Here is a 22,154-nt window from a genome sequence, read left to right on the forward strand (position 1 = left end):
TCAGTACTTCGTTCAGTTACGTATTGCTGCTATCAAAGATACCTGAATAATTTTTTGACACATAGTAGTTTATTTATTTGCTATTTAATGGTAAAGAAAACTTCTAGAGTAGACGGTTGCGTTTAGAAGGCAAACGCGCCCAAATAACATTAGAAAACTCACACCGTATAAAAACATTTTTATATCATTGCTTGGGCGCGTCTGTCTTTTAAACGAGACTCTCTGCCGAAGTTTTCTTTTTATCATACAACGATAACGCTTACAGTGGTGCCCGAGTGCCGGTATATCATTCGGAATTCGCCGACACATAAGCCGTTCGGGATAGTTCGGGTGCTGCGTAAATTGCCGACGCATTAGACTAATACGTCGGCGATTTACGATGCGCTCAAAATATTGTTACTTTCTTCGCAAGTTTGTAAATCGGATTAATTTTATCTGCGCTATAATGGGTATTCGTAATTTTTATGATCAGTCATTAATCTTCTGTAGTTGTTTTTCATTGTTTTCCAGTGATTAACATATTTCGAGAAGAATATTAATATAAAAAAAAAAAAAAAAAAAAAAAAAAAAAAAAAATAAATAAATAATAGCAATAAACTGAGATTGCAGATTACTGATAAAAACAAATTTTAGATATGTTGCTTTTTTTGCAGAAAAAAATTAAATAATAACAGTAATGTTATTAATGTATCATTAAAAAGGCGTCAGAATTGGCTTGAAAATAAAGATAGCTGTCATTTTGTATGTAAAATTATACAGGGAATGTCATTGATCGCCATTTCAAGACGCTGTTTTTTCGATCATACGGTACTTGCGATAAGTCTTAAAACTTAGCTTACCCTTTATTAAGGCTCCAATCATTCTAGCATGGAAGCTTAAAAATGGTTAGCGAGTAAATTTTAGTTTGTTTAGTTTGGTTAGGTTAGGTTATTTTATTATAGAACGGATAACTGCCTTGGTAAATGTTAGAAGAGAAATTTTTGAAAGAGTTTAAAAAATATTTTAAGATTGGCTCTGCGACTACGTCGAATAAGCATTTAAGAGATTTTATCACTGTCATTTTGATGGCAAACAAAAGAAAAATAGGGAAGTGAGCCGCAAAACAACTATAGACTGTCCAGTAAAATTATTAGTAACTATCAGACAATTTCTTCAAGACACAAAATTAACAAAAATATGGGATTAGGAGTGAATAAATCCAAGAAAATAAAAAAATATGTCTTCATTTTTTTCTATTTATATGTTTTTTGATAATACGCTTTGTAAGCAAAATAACTTAAGTTGATTAGTAGTTTCCTTAGAGGTAATTTCCATATACAGGGTAATCCACACTCATTTCGCCATTAATAATTTATATAACAGAAAGTATTTTTTTAAGTTAACAAAATTTTAGTTACAATTTTATACTAAAAATGACAAATTGAAAATTGCCCCATGAAATTTTAGAAAATCAAATTGCTTATTTTAAATGGAATACACCGTATAAGTTTAATTTTAATATTAAATGTAATTTCTGTTCAAGTCTGTTTTTTTTATAATTTTCTGACAGTTCTCGATATATAACCTATACTATAATGTAATATGCAGTCAACAGTATTTCGCTCTCGTAAATCACCGACGCATAAGGGTTGGGACTAGTCTAATACGTCGGTACTTTATCAACCGTCCGTCGCTGGTCCCGACCTAATCCGAGCGGCTAATGTGTTGGCGAATTACGAATATGCTGCCGGGCCCCTCCCAGGTACTGCTGGACACCCCCCAGAGAAATCTTTAATTATGACCCTTGGCTACGTTTTAATTTTTATTTGCTTGTGATGTAGTAAAACTGATGTTTTCTAGTTTTTGTTTAGTTAATATTATTTTGTTGTGTTCAAAAAAAATGTGTCAATTTTTTATTTTTTAGAAAATTTGTAGGTATTTAAGTAATCTACGGGAACACGGTTTGATAACCAAGTCTATAACATTTATTGAGAGAAATTCATGTACACGTTTTATTCAAAAAATTTGTTTTTTTTTAAATTATCTTTCATTTAAAAAAAAGCCATAGGCCCTCCTGGGCTCAACCACAGCCCCCCGAAGGATTAATTTCTAGTTACGCTAATGCATACAAATAGCAAAGAAATAAACTAATTATGTGCACAAAATTATGCAGGTATCTGATGAAGATATTTTACGTGTTTTTGTTTTTTAGGTTGTCTGTTCCAAAAAGACGACCATATGCCGCGGCAGTCATTTATCAAAATTTTCAATGGAGCTATCAATTTTCAACCAAAATTTACTGGAACTATCCATTCCAGGCCTTCGGACAAATACGGGCGAACAGACCAGACATAGTTCTCCAGGATATAGCGAAGAAAATAATTTATGTCATAGAATTCTCGGCGCCATCAGAGAAGAACATAATCAGTAAAGAAGAGTGAAAAGAGGAGAAGTACCAGGAACTCCTAGAGTAAATGCGCAGAATGTACGCTGATCATTCTGCAGGGTTGGTGGTACTGGTGATAGGAAGTTTAGGAGGAGTTTAAAGACACCCTGCTCCAGCAATTGAAACTGATACCAGCGTGTTATAATGTAGCGGAACGACTTGCTGCAAGCATGCAGAAGGCCTGTGATTTTGGGCTCTCTCAAAATACTCAGGGCACACGATACGCGGATTCAGTGAACGGCTTACCAGACGGACGTCAGGAGTTGAACACTGAAAGAGGACACCGGCAAGTTTCCTTCCGAAGTGTCGGAGCTGAAGGAAGCAAACCGGATATGTAAAAAAAAAAAAAAAAAAAATATATATATATATATATATATATATATATATATATATATATATATATATATATATATATATATATATATATATATATATGCTGCTGCAGTAGCTATATATATATATATATATGCTATATATAGTATTAAGCAAATGCAATATGCTATTGCAAAAGTAATTGCAATTCCAGTATCAAACCTTTGAACCTTTGGTAACTGGTAACTTAACAGGCAGTTTATTTTACTCCAAGCTCTAAAACTATAAATATGTAGGTAGTAAAATTAGGATTAAAAGTAAAACTACTATAGAATTCCTCTAAATATAAAATATAAAGAATTAATAATTTGGGGAGAGCTTTGAATAAAGGATAAAATATTCTAAAATCAAACATTCACACTTGATACAGATTATGACATTAAGTTTATGGAATGAGAATTTAAGCACAGTAGTCTTTAAACTGTGATTTAAGCCTACACTGAGCAAAAATAGTTACACAGAGTTTTATTGGATACGTTTACTTGATACATTGTTTTTGGAACGTTCTAAATATTTATTAAAATTGACGTAAAATCGAATTTTGAATATCTTTTTCTTTCGGGGTTTTCTATATTTTTCATTTAACCCAACTTTTCACAGCATTAAATTTTTATAAATTACCGCCCTGACAGTTATCACTAGAGTTTAATTTGCAAATATATTTTTTGTATAGTCTCGTTCTCAGGATATGTTTGTCACTGGCGACACCATAAAAAGCCAACTAGAATTGTACAAAATTCAAAAGAATTGACGGCTGTTGGTTTGAATAAGTTTCGTTGGCTATTTAGGGCATCGCCTGGGATATAACGCCAGTTCTGAGATCAAGCTTTTAGGCCATACATTTCTTGCAAACTTGATGCACAACTGCACACTGTACGGAATAAGTAATTACCGCTAAGCAATTGTTATTAAATTATTTTTCAAAATTAAAGCAAAAAGATAATAATTGTGACAAAAACTAAATCTGGTTTAAATATTTTTAATATATTTAAAATAAACTTAATACGTTACCACGGCAGTGAACATAGACATCAACCGGAGGAATTCCATTTCTTCCCTTTTATTAAACAACAAATGAAAAAAAAAGAAAAAAATATTATCATGTCTAGCTTTAAACGAAACTTTACACTGTCTTCACAACAAAAATATTTGCAAAAAAATCAATGTTATCGTTTTAACCGATGCCTATTTATACTCAGATTTTACAATCATCATACAATTATAGATATATTATCAAATAAGGTCATAAAAATTTCAAATGTGCAAGTATTAATAAATTAATTAACACCAATGGTTAAATTCCTCGTATTATTATACGATATTATATAGTTATACGTATATTATTGAGTAAAAAAGTTACAGGATTCTGGTGGATTTCTATATCTTATAAAAACCGACTTGAAGTTTACTACGAGCCAATCGTAACTATAAATTTACCAATAATAAGCATTGAAGAAGATATTTGTTCTGCTTTAGATATGATCGACTTATTTAGAGAGAGTTTGTGCTTAGCAGTGGCACAAACATTTTAATAATGGCAAGAAAATGTCGCATTTATACCTATATCAAGAGCAACAGGTTCCCTGGAAAGTTGGATACGACGCGCGACGTTTCGTTTACGTCTACATCAGGGTGTTACGGACAGAGGGACAAACAGACGGACAGACGGACAGGCAACCAGAAGCTTCACTTCAAATATGCAACCAGAAGCTTCATTTCACATAGTGCGCACACAATTTTTTTTTCTAATAAAGTAATCCTAAGAATAATCCAAGGAATAATTTATATGGCACAACAACGTTTGCCGGGTCAGCTAGTTATACAGGGTCCGGGAATAGTGCGTCGGACATCTCTAGCTCCTAGAATAAAAAACTTGAAAATGTTGTTTAAGTGCAAACCTAAAGTATGTACCAGGATGTATTTTCGGAAAATATTTTAACTTCTATAGGGTGGCTCAAAAAAGTGTGAGTGGATCTGGATGACTTTTTTTAAAGGGAACACCCTGTATATTATTGCATTTTTGGCTTCCTTTCAGATCACTTTACATAATCCTAAGATATGAGTAAATCTATTTCAATAGTTTCAGAGATATTAAAAAATAAATCAAAAATATATATTTTTGAACTGTTCAATGAAAACTATATTAGATATTTACTTTAGATGGTCTGTTCTTACTTTGCTATTAATATGGTAATCGTAAATCATACAGAATGTTCAATATTTTACGCCAAACTTTCAAAAATATAAAATAATTTTACTTAACGTATTAACGTATTTTATTTTTTTATTTGACGGAGAATTAAAAAATGAACATTTTTTGTATTTAAGGTATTTCAAAATTTTTAATAGTTTTCCGGATACACGCAGTATTATTTCATATGGCGCTTTCAATGGTAAAATACGAGAGAAAAATCACTGGGTGGCTTTGATAAATATTTACTGTAGAAAATGCCATATGAAATACAAAACCGGAAATATCTGCGAAACCGTTAAAAATTTTGAAATGTTCTAAATGCAAAAAATGATCATTTTTTAATTCTCCGTCTAATGAACAAATAATATACAGGATGTCCCATTTAAAAAAAAAACAAAGAAAAATTATTGTATATTTTATTCTTGTTTGGGGTAGAATTTTGTACATCCTGTATGATTTACGACTTCCATATTTATAACAAAGTAAGTACAGAGAATCTAAAGTAAATGTCTAATACACAGTTTTTATTTCAGGACAGTTCTTGTATTATTAATATTTTTTTTAAAAAAGGCTGAAAAAATATATAATTTTTATTTATTTATTAATATCTCTGAAATTATTGAAATATATTTACTCATGTCTTAGGTTTATGTAAAGTGATGAAAGTGAAGCCAAAAATGCAATAATATACAGGGTGTTCCATTTAAACAAAGTCATCCAGATCCACTCGCACTTTTTTGAGCCACCCTATAGAAGTTAAAATATTTTCCGGAAATACATCCTGGTACATGCTTTAGGTTTGCATTTAATAAAAATTCTCAAGTTTTTTATTCTAGGAGCTACAGATGCCCGACGCACTATTGCCGGACCCTGTATATAGATTTCTTTACACAGCATACTTCTGCATTGTAAAGCTTATTGGTAGAATATAGCTTAAATCTCATAAACATAGTTTTAATGATATAATTTTGAATAGTTTTAACTGTCTCAATGTGCAGTGATACATGCCACCCCAATGAACTAGATACCAAAGTTTTTTGAGAGGTATAAAACATGTTCGTTCCATTTCAAATGTTTGTCTATTATTATACCAAGATATTTTTTAGAATTTGTTTCTTAGTGACAGATATTTTACAGAGTTTTGCTCTAGTGGCTCTCAGATCATCACAAGTGGCATCACAATTTGGCTTCTCAGTGGTATCACAATTACACCAGAGTCAGGTCAATTTGCTGCTGTTAACGAGAAAATATAAATAACTATTATAGAATAAATATTTTAATAAATATATTTCAATAGTAATAAAAGTTCGAAATAAAGGCTTAAAAATTAGTCGGAAATAAAAGTTCAAGATGCCCTCTAAAATTCTGTGCGTGCTAGCAAATTTGGCATCTGCAGGGCTGCTAGCCTATTTTAATTTTTTTTTATTGATTACCGAAATTATCCGTTATTTGAAGATTTACCGGTAATATTTTACCGATTTAACGGTATATTTAACCGGTAATGCAATATCTAATAGATAGAGGAAATAAGGGTAATTTGGAATACTGTTGGTAATTTGGAATACTCACTTATAGAAGCTATGCGTGGCGCTATCTATTTGAATATGGTATGAACTACTAGCACCGTACATAAAACTGTGTTTTATGTACGGTGCTACTAGTGGGCAACAGATTTTGTAGTGATTTTTAATTAATAGTAATAATTAATAATAATTAAAAAGAAAATCTATAAATAATTTAATATCTTTTTACAGAGTTTCACTGAGGTGAAAGGGCCACTGCAGGTATGACCGTCGTGAACGAGTGGCTGAGTGGCACACGGCTGGGCGGCTGGATCCAGCGCTGCCGCGAGTCCCGCCGCCTCGTATTGGTCATCGTCGCCATAGCCCTGTTACTGGACAACATGTTGCTCACCATCGTTGGTAAGTTAAGTTACAATAACACCCGTAATATCCTCTAAAGCGAATACCTGGAGTATCGGACAGTGTCATAATTAAAGAATTGTTTTTGAACATGAAGATTCCGTATGCAAAACTATTAAATACACTGGTCTGTAAAAAAATATCGAGCCCTCCCTCAAACATCACTCCGGTTTTCTTGTATCATTCACCATTTTTGAGAAAGTTCCCCTCTCTTCTTCTTACAGTGACATATAGAGCGTCGGCTACCTCTCGCATGTACTTGTGAAGTGTGTCATCAGGGTTTCACAAGTACACGGGACCTACAGTTTATTACCGTATCCGAACGGCACTATTTTAGAGGCTGTACAAGGAAAATATACTCAAGGTGCTTTGCCATTGCCTTCCTTGAGGTGGCATGGCGGCTCGTTGGTCGCTTTATTTAGATAAATAAATATTTTTATTTAAATAAATAAAGCGACCGTACTGGCTGGGGATCGAACACACTAACGCTGGAGCTACGGCCGGCCTTTCCCTCTCTATATAATAATATTTTTATCACTTTCCGATAATAATAATACTTTTATGGACATGTATTTAATTTAAAGAGGTGAAAAGAATTATTTTAGTTGTAAACAATAATAAATAAAAAGATCTCTATTTTTATTTGATGGTTGCTTGACATTTATACTTTGAGGCAAAACTCGTCCCAAAAACCAGCAGTACCTACTCCGCCAACATGCTTGCATTCCACTTCTCTGAAAATCTCTTCTCTAGCTTAGCAATATCTTGATATAGAACCGTTCCTCGTGTTCATCTGAGACTATTACTGTGCTATTACTAAATTTTTAGAAAAAAAGTGGGACTGCGTGAAATACAGCGCCAGAAAGTTCTCATTTCTACCGTACCGAGACCGAGCGCACCGCGAAATTTTAAAAATCAACTAACTAAAAATGTAATAATATACAGGGTGTTCTATTTAAAAAAATATAACTTTGATATTTTTTACTTATTTGGTACACTCTGTATCTTGTAAAATTATTTTTAAATTGTACCTCTAATAGTCCTTCATCGAACCCCAAACTTACAATTTGTAAAAATCTCATCGTTTAGCTACAATACTCCGTGTCGTATGTGGTGAACAACCCTGTATATCACAAAATTTGTTCAATCACAGATAACAATATGGTATGTTAAATTTGAAAAATTAAAAAAAAATCAAATTTAACATACCATATTGTTATCTGTGATTGAACAAATTTTGTGATATATATAATTTTTGGACTTTTTAACTTTTTTGTGATTGTATTTTAAATTTGACCTCTGTAATTGTATTTTAGCTTTGGGCCTGAAGATGGGAATATTTTAAATTGCCGAAACATGTCGCCCCCTTGCTTTTTTAAGCATTAAAATTTTTTAAATTAAACAACTTAAAGATTGTGAGTTATTGTCCTTCTACCCTCCTTCAAAGGTTTGCTTTGATAATATGTACTCACACTGGGTTAGAGGACGTTTAGTAAAACTTATTTATACTGTGCTTAGTACGAGCGTATCTGTAATGCATTTAATTTTCACGTTAATATTCTTGTTAAAATAATATTTACCGACTATAAACCATTATATGTCGGACTAAAAGACAAAATCGTGTTTTTATGCAACACTAAATAAATATTGTTGGCCTCTGCTCAATATGATAAAAAACGGCGTCAGCGATGGTTATTAAAAATAAATATCGCTGTCATTTTATAATATTTAAAATTATATGAGGAATGACTGCAAGGAAAGAACTTTTTTTAAAAAAAATGCCGATTTTCGTCTTTATCAAGGCTATTTTCAGCTAAAAGGTTCTTGTGTCAGAAATGATTCGCGAAACATCTATAACATAAAAATGCAAATCTACCACATTATATGAGGAATGTCATCGATGCTCATTTCCGACCCAACTGGACGCCATTTTTTTCGATCATGTACTATTTATTACCTATATGATTATTAAATCGGATTTAAATATACTCTAAAAATATTAAATTGGTATAAAGAAGTCCTTAATAAATAGTATATGAACTGGATTGATATAATTTAATATTATTGGTAAAATAATCAATCCAATTACGCCAGTGCCATAGAGTGTTGAAAAACAAATGAAAGAAATGTTTTTTTCTAGTCCCTTAAGTAATTGTCCGACCAAATTATCGCCGGTAGTGCCAGTTACGATCTTGTTTTTCTGAAACGTAAATTTTGCATGGTTCGTTCAAGTGAACGAATCGTAGGAGTCGATTCAATATGACAAATCGAATCGTGTGATTCGATTCACTAAAAAGAATCGTAATGCTCATCACTGCTCTGCATCGATGCGATTCCAAAAGGTCATATTAGAGCGGGGCTGATTTTGCAAAAATAGTCTGCTTCTGGGGTACAGATATGTTAAAACCATAAAAAGAATAGATATTTGGTAGAAAATTTGCCCAAAGAATCAGAGAAAAGTTTGACAGACGGCATCCAAAAAATTACAGAATTAAATTAATACAAATTACCTGTGAAAAAAAAATTACTGACGCAGCTGTCATGGTCATGTATCCTTTCGTTGACTACTTACCAATGTGGAGCAAGATAATCCGAAAAACAAACGGCTTCTAGCTGGCTTTGAAATGACAATCCATGACATATCACATAAAAAATGGCAGCAATGTTCATATCAAGTCACCTCTGATGCCGTTTTTATTTTGATCGAATTGTATTTAAGTGTACGTCCTAATGGAAAATGACTTTGTTTTGATCTAAATTAATGTAATACTATACAGACGGCAATAAATAATTACAGTAAAATAAATTTAATTTCAATAATAAGCTTCCGTTTTTAGAACCAAATAAAATTCCACAATAAGAGGAACAAAAGATTTTTCCATAGGAAAAAATAATTGCATTATTGGGTTTTATGAGGTCTTTGATTGCCAGTGGTGAACCATAACCTTATTTTAATGCGATAATAAAGTCTCACTCGTAAATTTTGCTTTCAGTGTAAAGCTCCTGGTCATTATATATAATCTAAAACGTTTGATAGAGATTTCGTTTTTAAGAGTGAATAAAATTCTATAATTTTATGGCACTTTATTCTTCCCACAACGGATTGAGCTATTATGTTGTGCAGCCACTCTCGCTAGCTTTTCTTTTGCTCCATTGCATTTCTGCCTCCCCAAGTCATTATTATGACATTATATTACTGGAACAGTGAAGTCGTTCGTGGCAGTATCTACGAAAAGAAAAGTGGAAAGTTTTCTTTTGCCATTATTTCTCTCGAATAATTAACACCTTCAAGATAATGCATTCCGTTTAGACTAGATTGTTGTAAAAACTGACAACTTTTAGAATATTTAAGATTCTCAAAGTGGAAAATACAATTTTCATTTTTATTTTCGCTAAAAGCATTAACTATTATCTCTATGCTGTATACTATATAATTATTTACTTGGGTTATGTTAAAAAATAAAATTTACTATTTAATTTGGCGCTCTAACGAAGAGATACAACTCTAAACTAGCTAAGTCGACTGGCTGCTTAATGAATAAGCTGTAATAGTACGTATATTTGCTTATATTAACCGAAGGAGTGTTGATTTCACCCGATTGATGCCGGACGTATGAATTCAAAGCAACAAACATATAATTTCAATACCTGGTTAGTTATTTGAGATGTTCTAAGGTAGGTGGACCATGGAAGGCCACTGTAAAGAAAAAAAAGTTTTTATTAGTTCATTTACTGGATAGATGAAAGAAACAAATTATTAATAAACACTTTGTTTTATTGTGTAACATATACATTACTTTTTAATACTAAAGGTAATCACTATTTATTAAACTTAACTTTTATTAAACTCTTCCAAACGGCCTTGCAAGGAACAGGGTCCCATACAAGGCCAATATTATAAATCAGTGTTTCAACTTAAAACTAGAGTTGTAATAATCAACATATCCGCCTTTACTAAAACTACATAAAAAGCTCTTTCATTTAAACGAGAAATTAAATGCTTAACATATTATACTCTTATTTAAAAAAAACTCAAAAAACATTCCTTGAGCACAAAAACTAAGAATATATTTTCGAAATTATTTAAAAATTATAGTAATGAGTATTACAACGATAACAAATAAGTTGCCAATGCGTTTTAGAATGACATTACAAAAAAATACCTATATTGGCCTTCTTATGAGTTTGTTCTTTGTAAGGCCAAAATTCAACTTTTTTAGCTAAAAAGTTGAATAGCCTTTATAAATAATAATATTATAAACATAAAACATTGTTTCAACTTTCCCGGTACGTATTTATAACTAAAAACTAAGTGTTCATATTTTCATTATTTATAAATGTTCCTCGTAAAGCCCATGTAGCCTAGCAAGGCCAACCGTCAAATTTTTGATTGGCCTTATAAGGAACCACCGGTATTTTTAACACTACCGATATTTTAACTAAAATCAGAAAAATTGTTATTTTTTTCTTTAGTACTATAATAAATACTTATATATGACAATTTACAGTAAAAAAATAAGAAAATAATAGGTTATTTAGATAAAAACTTACCTTTTTCTGTGTGCGCTAAACCTGTGTTTCCTAAACACGGAATAAACCTGCAAAGGAAAACTTACGTTATCTTATACAGGGTAATTTATATGGTATCACCAACATCGCAATATTCAAAATGTTATATCTGTTTTTTTAAAATACAACACCTCGTATATTATTTTTTTAGATGGAGGATTAAAAAGTAAACATTTTTTCTCTTTAAAGTGTTCGTAAATTTTTCATAAATCATATTACATATGGCTTTGCCAACAGTAATTTTTTTTCAAAGCCACCTAATATGATCTTTGTCTGGTATTTTACCATTGAAAATCCCATAAGTAATATAATAAAGCGAATATCTACATAACCGTCAAACATTTTGGAACAACTCCATTTTTAATTCTGCAGCTAAACGAGAAAAATATACAGGGTGTTGCATTTCAATAGAGCAAAGGAAAATTTGCGTTAATTTTAAATATTCGGCTTTTCGTGACGCCATAAAAACCCTGTATAAGATAATGTAAATTTTTCTTCGCGGATTTATTGTTATCATTGGTATTTAGGAAAAAATATAGTTCTCTAAGTATTAATAAAGTTATATTTACTCCAGTTTATAACCAATTTTTAGATATAGTGTTTTTAACCAAAACTTTAGTAAATAAGAAATAGAATGGCAACTCCAAATAGTGCTTCAAATAAAAATAGTGTTAACTTAGCTATATTTTCCTAAACACCATGGATAACAGAATAAACCCGCAAAGGAACATTTACGTTATCTTATACAGGGTAATACATATATGCAAGATTTTATGCTGAATCCAATTATCTGCAAAAAATGGGTGATGGAATTTAGAAAAACGTGTTCACAACTTTTTTTGTGGCACCCTGTATACGACCAAACATTTTTGAAATATGCACCATTATAAACCATGTAACATCTTTAGAAAACTTTTTTATATATTCGACAATACAACGATAGTGGACTTGCACTAATAGACCACATTGTATGTCTAATACATGATATAATCAATTATATGGGGGTGGAATCTAATTTAAGTAAACACATCATGTGAACAAAAGTAACCAAAAAAGTTTCTCTGTTTTCCAATAGTTTGTTAGTAGGAGGACCATTTTTAATGCTACTTCCTATATCATATTTATCATTAATTATTTTTTTATTCTTCGACATTACTTTTATAAATTTAATTTAAATAAATGGAACTAGAATATAAATTTTCAGTTTTTAAATTACAAAATGCGTTCTACAGAACAATTATAGAAATCACATACATGAATCAAGTTAAATTTTTTAATAGAAAATCAATTGATATTAATAAATTTTGCACATTTTAAAAAATTATTTATTTTTCTGTTTTAATATTAATTGTTTGATCAAGGTTATGTTTTATAATCATATAGGTATCTTTTACTGATCGACATATCAAGAATATTTACTTTCTAATACTTAATATGTATAATTATTTTCTAAATGTTCCCTAATTAAGGATTTCGAAACCCTGAGGGTACTGAGATATATAAAATATTATCAAAATAATAGGACAACTAAGCGAATACCTTAATTAAGAAAAAATGAAGAATATCTCTCAAAATGACCTCCTTGGTAATTGACTGAAATTTATCAGTATTCCAAGACAATAGGCCAAGAATCTCTTTGCGCAAATCTGAATAGAGTAAGTGGAGCGTATTCGCGGCTGTAAAATTCACTAGGAAACGGAGTATCATTGTGACTTTACCCTTAGATGAATAATTATCTCGGAAATTGCAAGGGCCACAGATGCGAAAGTAATTATTACGATATCTTTGATAATAATCGTGACTGTTCTAAGAACTTAGTAACTCCTTTAAAGGATAATACTGACGATGCCACTGAAAGGCAAAGGACGACGGACGACCTTTTAGAAATAGATAACAATATCTGCGGAGCTAAGGCTTGAAAACTAAAGATTTACTTAAAGGGATGAATATGGATAAATTGTTTCACAATAGATGATATGTACTATCTTGTTTAATTGATATTACGTAAATTAACTTTTAACTTAGTCACACAATCCTGCTCTTATACTGTTAAACATAAAATGCCTAATTTAAATTTCTCAGTTTATAAACTACTTAGATACTTAGACTTTGACTTACCATACGAAATATATGAAATAAAAAGAGATTACATTAGGAATTTAGCTGTGTGTACTGGTTATTCTCCTTCATTAAACGTAGGTATACTTTTACGATTTCTGCAAATTCGTCTTTTCAAGTGGAGAAAGATACGTCAAATTATATTTCAATATCGTTTGATAGACCGTTATCCTGTAGTTTAAAAGAAATATTTAAGTATATCAATTATAAACTTGTGTATAGTACTAATAATAAATTAAAAGAACTATTAGTTGATTACTAAAGGTAAAACACCTCCACAGGAAAAGTCGGATATTTATGAAATTTCATGTAAATACCCTAATCAAAGATATGTTGGGATAACTACATTTAAAAAACATAATATGCCTGAGATAAGATAATATAGAATGGCAGATAAATATTGTGTTACTTAACATATTTTTGATAAAGATTATTGTATAAGATGTATATATTAATCAAACATGTCTCAAATTACAGGCAATTAGATGCATGTCAAAATAATAAATGTAAAGATAATATGTAGGTACAGAGATAATGGTCCAATTTCTTCGAGTTCTCTGTTCCTATTGCTCTCTTCTCGGTAATCAATTGTTACACTTGACTGGTTTTGTCTTCGATGTTTTGGAAGCGTTGATAATTAGGTAGTATTTTAATTTTTGATTTACTACATTTATTAATATGTACTATGCAGTATATGTAATAAATAGGTATACAGCAGATAAAAAATGTACCAAATACTACATACGTTATAAACAAAACACTATTTTATAAAGATGGTGATTAAGCACTTAAATAGTTATTTATGATGTAAGTGCTAAAAGTGGTATTTTACTTTGTGAGAAGGGAAGCTTGGTTTGGTTTGTCCCATCCCTTCGAACAAAATAAAATAACTTTTAGCACACATATCATACACTCTTTTTTCTACAAACAAGTTTATGCTCGTATGTATCAAGGTATTATTACTTTTTACGTTAATGAATAATTCATAATATGTCATTCTGAAATCAAATATTATCGCTTCAGTATTAAAAGTAAATCACGTGACTTACTTTTAGCACCAGTCTTTGGCACCAGTGCTAAAAGTAAATGACTTTTGCCATCAGTGACATAATGTCACATTTTAGGCACTGACAGCATGCGTTAAAAATTACATTTTTACTGACGTTTGTAGAAAAAAGATATTTTTATAAACATAGACTAGCTACAAACAAGAGATATTTGTAAATCTAAAACAATCTGCATTAATATTAAGGAGCTAAAAACCATGTTGATGTAAAATCACATACAGGGTTGTTCACCACATACGACACGGAGTATTGTAGCTAAACGATTCGATTTTTACAAAGTTTTGGGTTCATTGAAGGAATATTAGAGCTACAATTTAAAAATATTTTTACAAGATACAGAGTGTCCCAAATAAATAAAAAATATCAAAGTTGTTTGTTTCTACGATTAAAATAAAGGTAAATTTGATTAACGTTTATTACACTTAAACCTTACCGTTTTTGAAATATTTTCAATTTTGTGAAATTGCAGTAAAAATTTTAAGGCTTCATTTCTCCAAGGGTATCAAAGTTTTTAATACTAAATATTTACTGAAGTTTATTTATTGATTCAGTTATTGTGTTGCAATAATAAAAATAATACTACCTCATACAGAGTGTCTAAAAATTTATTTTAAATTATTTCTAGCGTTAAACGGCAATAACTTGTTTAATTTAAATGGAACGCCCTGTATATTTTACGAGAATCAGATGCACAATGCAATTGTCTATCAAATTATATTATACCACTTTTTACCTCTCCCTTCAAGTTTTCGTAGAAAATGCATTTTCTTATAATTTAGAGCTCATTTATCAATATACCCATGGAATATTGACATTTTAGATTGTTTTTAAAGCCACAAATGTATAAAATGTACAGGCTAGTAATATTATCGTTTTTAGCAAAATGATAATATTACTAGCCCATTTGCATGCAAAAAGAAAACTATTTAAATCTTTATAAAAGAGTATAGCATTAATTAAATATACCACCAATATTTTCGCCCAAATACTAATTAATTACATACTTAATTATGTTCGTTAATAAATTATTCTAAATAAATGTGGATTTGAATCAGAAATCAATATAATAGTAAGTTATGACAAGGAATGTCTCTGTTGTTATAAATAAGCATTTGTCAAAAAATGAAATATCATTTTTAAGGTGTTACTTTTTACCACATTGTCTAATATACATACAAAATTCAGTTTATTAGTATTTGGAGCAATTATTATTAATCAACGTAACAGTCAATTAATGTAGTTTGAATACTGGAATCATATTAATTGGTCCTCTTTAACAAATATTTAAACAGTTTTTTTATTTCTTAATGAAATAAACAAACTATATCGACAATACTAGTATCTGTACTCTTTAAAAATTTGGTACATCTTTAAAAATAATCTAATATGTCAGTATTCCATGGGTATATTCATAAATGAGTTTTAAATTACATGAAAATGCATTTTCTACGGAAACTTGAAGAGATAGGTAAAAAATGGTATAATACAGTTTGATAGACAATTAAGTTGTGCATCTGATTCTCATAAAATATATAGGGTGTTCCATTTAAATTAAACAAGTTATTGCCGTTTAAAGCTAGTAATTATTTAAATTAACATTTTAGACACTCTATTACAGTTGAGGGTTGGAACCTTTGGTGTTACACAGCAAAATAAAAACACTGTCAGTTTATAATCATCTGCTGATGATGCTAACATGGTTAGCGAAACGCGCGTCCAGTGTAAAAGTAAAAGTGTTTTGGTGTATTGTGGTGATTTAGTGTTTTTATTTTGCTTTAGACACTCTGTATAAGGTAGTATAATTTTTATTATTGCAGCACAATAACTGATCAATAAATAAACTTCAGTAAATATTTAGTATTAAAAACTTGATACCTCTGGAGAAATGAAGCCTTAAAATTTTGACTGCGATTTCACAAAATTGAAAATATTTCAAAAACGGTAAGATTAAAGTGCGGTAAACCTTAATCAAATTTACCTTTATTTTAATCGTAGAAACTAAAAATTTAATAATATACAGGGTGTTCCATTTAAAAAAATACAACTTTGATATTTTTCATTTATTTGGGACACTCTGTATCAATTAAAAATATTTTTAAATTGTAGCTCTAATAGTCCTTCAACGAACCCAAAACTTACAATTTGTAAAAATCTAATCGTTTAGCTACAATACTCCGTGTCGTATGTGGTGAACAACCCTGTATACAAGTATAATAGTAGGTAGAGTCTAAAATATATTCGCATAATTCTAGTGTTTAGAAACTAATTAGTAGTTTTTTTTTTCATAACAGACATCAGAATATAGTCCGAGTTAATGTTGTTTCTTCAAGAATGCAAAATTTAACGAAATTGACACTGTTGTCGTAGTTTTGAATTGATTAGCTAGGACAACAATGTCACTTTTGATAACTTTTGCGTGCTCTCCCACCTAGAAGAAGAGGAAGTAAGTACTGGTAAAAATAATAATGGTAAGAAGTAGAAAGGCCAAATTTATGGAAAGAACACAAATAGAATAAAATAAATACACTACCAGGATACAAATAATTTTGCCAAAAAATCAAGTAAATAGTTGTTTTACTATTATCAAAGTATAATTATTTTTTATTCCATTTTTAAGTTGATGAAATATTTTGATTATTCAATGTAAAACACAGGTATTATTCATATATTTGTCATATGCATAAAGCAATTTTAAGCAAATTGTCCTTTGCCTAGACACTTCCTAAGTTCTGCAGCAAATAACAAATAGCAAAATGCAAAATAGCAATATCCGCATCAGTCACTTGCCGACAAATACCCAAATTAAATTCAGGTATTTACTATTTGCCTAGCTTTACAAAACCCGATAGTTATTTGATACATAAGCACACCTTAAAAAAATATTACCACAATATTTTCTACAAATATCAAACCTTATCCTCTAAATATAACAAAAATCAAAAGAAAGCATCTGCCCTTTGTGCAGAAAAAATTGCACCTCACCATAACCATCTATCCTATATTGGTTTTGGGCTGATGTAGATGAACGTAGCATTTTTACGTTAGCCTGGGTACCAGGGCACGAGAGTAATAATAAAGGAAATTCCTGATAAGGAAAGACAGAAAGACAGTCAAAACTGTAGTGGGTCTACTAACCGGGCATTGTAAGCTGAATAGGCATTTACAGCTAATGGGACTGACGGACGAAGCCATGCGTAGGTTATACCAATCTGAAAAAAAAGCTACACAACCCAACACATTTTATGTCGGTGCGACAACCTGGCAAATGTGCGGTTTTCGGTAATAGGCAATGATAGGCCATTGCGAGCGAGCTACATGGAGGGTTCAGGCTCCAAGTTGCTTGACTTTGTGAAAAGGATAGCATTGGAGAATGTAACCTAAGAATCAGAAGAGGACCACCATAGATCTGAAACGGTCGCAGTGGATCAGACCGATAGCCACCTCTAGGACTCTAATCTTGGGCTGATATTTTGTTAACAAACTTTTGACAAAACTTGTAATTATCTGTTGTTTATGTTATTTTGTAATGTGACTTACCTAAGAAGCTCTTTTAGTAAAATAATATGATGCTTTGGAATCATAATCTGCAATGCCCAAGCTATACAGGTATCAAAAGCTGTTAATAATTCTGCATTTAAAGCTGTTTAATCATTTTGCAGTGAAAAAAACAACTGACAAATATTGAACCACTGGTTCATTTCTTGAAAAAATACTGGGGGGGAAAATGAATCCCCCACAAAGATTTAAATATTATTTTTAAGCCTTTGAAGCCACACTTGCCACCCTTGGAATACACAAAAATCTGCATTTTTCGAATAGCTTTTGAAATTACCTCTCTTTTTAAGTTCCAACGTTAGATGTTTTTGTTTCAACTTTATCTTTTTTTATGAAAGTACTGATTCAGAAGTGAACTGATTTATACATTCAAGTTCAAACGTGTTACTCAAAGAGGGAGGAAGGCGAAAGACAGAACAAGGAGGAGACACCCTGCTACCTAATTGACAAGTTTTTATACCGGTGATTTCCAAAGTGGTCCACGTGACTCCCAGGGGTCCACGGCACGACGCAAATTTCCATCATTAGATCTAATCTTCACATTTTTTTACGAATTTCGGAAATATGGTAAAAATGTAGCGGCAGGTGGTTTACCGAAACCAGTAAAATTTTGAAAATGATACACGAGAAGAAAAAGTATGAGAACCTCTACGGTTATAGAAGATTCCGATTATGGAGGTGGCATTCTGACTCTTACAGATTAAAACTAGTTGAGTTTCAATCATCTGCTGATGATGCTAACATGGTTAGCAAAACGCGCGTCCAGTGTAAAAGTAAAAGTGTTTTGGTGTATTCTGGTGATTTGATGTTTTATTTTACTGTACTGTACAGTTGTAACATTAAAGGTTGCAACCTCCAACTGTAATAATTTGGTATCATACACTTTGTATTTCGAGTGAAATGGTCATCGTGAACTACATGTTACAATTTCAAATAAACCATATGCGAAAATGTTAAAAGTTGACATAATAAAAAAATAGAAAATGACACTCTGAATAGAATTACATATATGTAATTCTATTCGGAGTGTCATTTTCTATCGAATAAAGTAGAAATATACCGAAGGTGTCATTTAAAAATCAAAAGTTGTAGTCATTTCCGGTAAAACAGGAAGTGACCAAAAACAATTGACTAGGTCAATTAATCCTAATTTATGTCATATAGTAACACAGGAAATATATTTTTTAACTGAAAAAATAAAAAAGTTATAGGGGTGAGCCATTTTTGAGAGGCACCCGATAGCGTATTTATGTTTCCGTGTTCATTTCAAGACTGCGCAGTCATGGAATCAGCACGGAATTGTTGTTCAATATTGCTTTACAAAGCCGTGTTGATTTCAACATCGCGCCCCGTTAGTGAAATCAGCACGGAAACGTATCCCAATGTTGGTTGACAAACCCGTGTTGATTTTAAGAGCCCCAATCTCTAAACTAAATTTTCTAACGTACAAATTATGTTACAAATCTATGTTAAAAAAAGGATGTTATTTACATCTGCATACGTAGTGCTGACATTTCAGACTTTTTAGCTACGCTTCTGTAAACCATACTCGGCACTATTGTCATCGGTCGTAATAATTCTTGGTTGAAATATCTTTCCGCTAAGTTTTTTCTAGAAAATGTTTTGCTGTTTGAAAAGCCAAAGTATAATTGTCCTGTGATTGACTAGTATGAAAAATAACAGCTATAGGTTAAGCACCAACTTTATTACCAACAAATATAAATGTCACAAAAGTATAATTAGTCTGTGTGTATTGACTAAGAGTGGGTCCCATGGGGACCCTCCACTGAGGCCATTGTGGCTCAGTTTCTACACGCTCTAATTTACAAGAGCGTCAAAGTTCACCCTCACGACCCAGCCTCCTAATATAGGCCGTTATGTCTGAGGGCGATATGTCTCCTAGGTCTGATAGGTCTAGCATGGGTTTGCCAAACATCTCAAACCTGGTCCTGCTCCCAGCGGGGTGATTACATAACGTGCTTCATTGTTTCATCATCTTCCATACAGAGTCGGCATTCGGCGTCTTCCACCAGTCCGTCCTCTGTAGGTGAGATCTCAGCCGGCAGTGGCCCGTGTACACTGCAGTGAGCACACGCGTTCCATTCCTACCGGCCTTTAGGAGTTCTCCTGTTCTATGTTTGGATGGCCCTGCTAGGATTTTCTTGGCATGTTCCATTCCGGGACTGTCATTCCAGTCCCGGAACGTCTCACTCCTAACCCATTCACAGAGCCTGTCTCTTGCGAGATTTTTAGGAACGCTAAGTGTCCTATCTTTGTTCCTATCTCCCTTGACACTTTGTTCCTATCTCCCAGTATATTGAGTAGTTTCTTACAATGAAGAATCGTCATAGACGTGCTTTTCGTTGCCTCAAGTGCTTTCAGCGCAGCTTGACTATCCGAAAATATGCATATTGTTTTCCCGGTGTATTGTTGTTCTACCAGCAGTTGCACACAGGTTTCAATAGCATATAGCTCAGCTTGAAAGATCGTGATGTGTTTTCCAAGACTGTGGTAGATCTCAGTCTTTGGACTGCTGCAGTAAATTCCTGCGCTAGATCCTTTTTCGTTTTTGGATCCGTCCGTGTACCAACACATTTCCGCATGTAATAAGCCGTTTCCCGGCTTATCCCATTCGTCCCTATTCGGAAACAGGACGTTGTAGGTGCGCGTCAAGAGTTGGACTGGTGGTGTAAGATCCGAGATCATTCCCATAATCTCATCCGACTGTAGTTCTTCTATTAGCGGTTTTGTATGAACATAATTGTTCCTTGGCTTCCTCGTTCTATATTTAGAAACCTATATGTAGCCCATCTCGCCTCTCTTTCCAAAAGAATTTGAAGAGGAGGTAGATCGAGTAGGGTTTCCATAGCCTTTGACGGCGTGGAATGGAAGGCACCAGTCACCGCTAAGCATGCTTGTCGTTGTAGTTCGACAATTTATTCTTTGCCGTTGTTTGGTTGGCTTTCTGCCACCAGGCAACTGCGCCATACGTGATAATAGGTCTGATGGCCGTCACGTATAGCCAGTACATATTTTTGGGGTTTAATCCCCAGTTTCTACCACAAATTCGGCGGCATGCCCATAGAGCATAGCAAGCCTTTTTTGATGTTTTTTCCAGATGAGAGGTCCAGCTAAGTTTTTTGTCCAGGTTTAATCCTAGATACTTAACTTCCTCCGCAAACGGAATTGTCTCACCAAGAAGAATGGGCGGTTTCAGTTTGTCTGTTTTCCTTCTTCTGGTAAATGGCATGATCACGGTTTTCTGTGGGTTTACACTTAATTGTTCCAGTGTGCACCAGCCGTGAATTGCATCTAAGACTTCCTGTATTTTTGAGGAGATGTCCTCTTCTTTGTGTCCTTTTACTAGGATTACCAGGTCGTCTGCATATGCTTGTGCTTCAACCTCGTATGCATCGATGATTGCCATCAGGTCGTCCGCTAACAGGGTCCACAGAAGAGGAGAGAGAACTCCTCCTTGCGGGCATCCCCTGCCCGGAACAAACCTAACGGACACACCACTGAGCGAGGTCGTTGCTACTCGATTTTTGAGCATTTGCTCAATCCATTCAGTTATGGTTGCTTCGATTCCTCGTGCTTTCACAGCGCCTAGGAGCGATTGAGGGGTGACATTGTTGAATGCTCCCTCAATATCTAAGAATATCCCTACCGCAATTTCTTTGCGATCAAAGGTACTCTTAATTCACCCTACCAAATTGTTGAGGGTCAGTTCTGTTGATTTTCCCTGTTGATAAGCATATTGTCGGACATTCAGAGGATTAGACGTAAGAATCCTCCCCCTAATATGTCCATCCAATATCTTCTCCAGAGTTTTCAGCTGCAAATGATGTAAGGCTTATTGGTCGATATGAGCCAGGTTGTAGGGTTTGTTTCCCCACTTTCGGTATGTACACCATCTTTGCTCTCGTCCAGTC

At 32.5% G+C, this 22,154-nt stretch overlaps 1 protein-coding gene across 2 annotated transcripts in view; it reads left to right on the forward strand.

The window, feature by feature from the left end:
• Window positions 1-6,746: 6,746 nt before the first annotated feature.
• LOC115891029 (synaptic vesicular amine transporter) overlaps window positions 6,747-22,154 on the forward strand; it is a 153,239-nt gene continuing 137,831 nt past the window's right edge. For both annotated transcript variants that reach the window (XM_030911431.1, XM_030911424.1), the window contains exon 1: window positions 6,747-6,913. In XM_030911431.1, coding sequence (XP_030767291.1) covers window positions 6,778-6,913 — 136 coding nt within the window. In that variant the 5' untranslated portion in view covers window positions 6,747-6,777. The remainder of the gene's footprint in view (window positions 6,914-22,154) is intronic.

This window comes from Sitophilus oryzae, unplaced genomic scaffold, assembly GCF_002938485.1.
Source record: "Sitophilus oryzae breed Bouriz unplaced genomic scaffold, Soryzae_2.0 scaffold_1179_pilon_pilon, whole genome shotgun sequence".
Lineage (NCBI taxonomy): Eukaryota > Metazoa > Arthropoda > Insecta > Coleoptera > Curculionidae > Sitophilus > Sitophilus oryzae.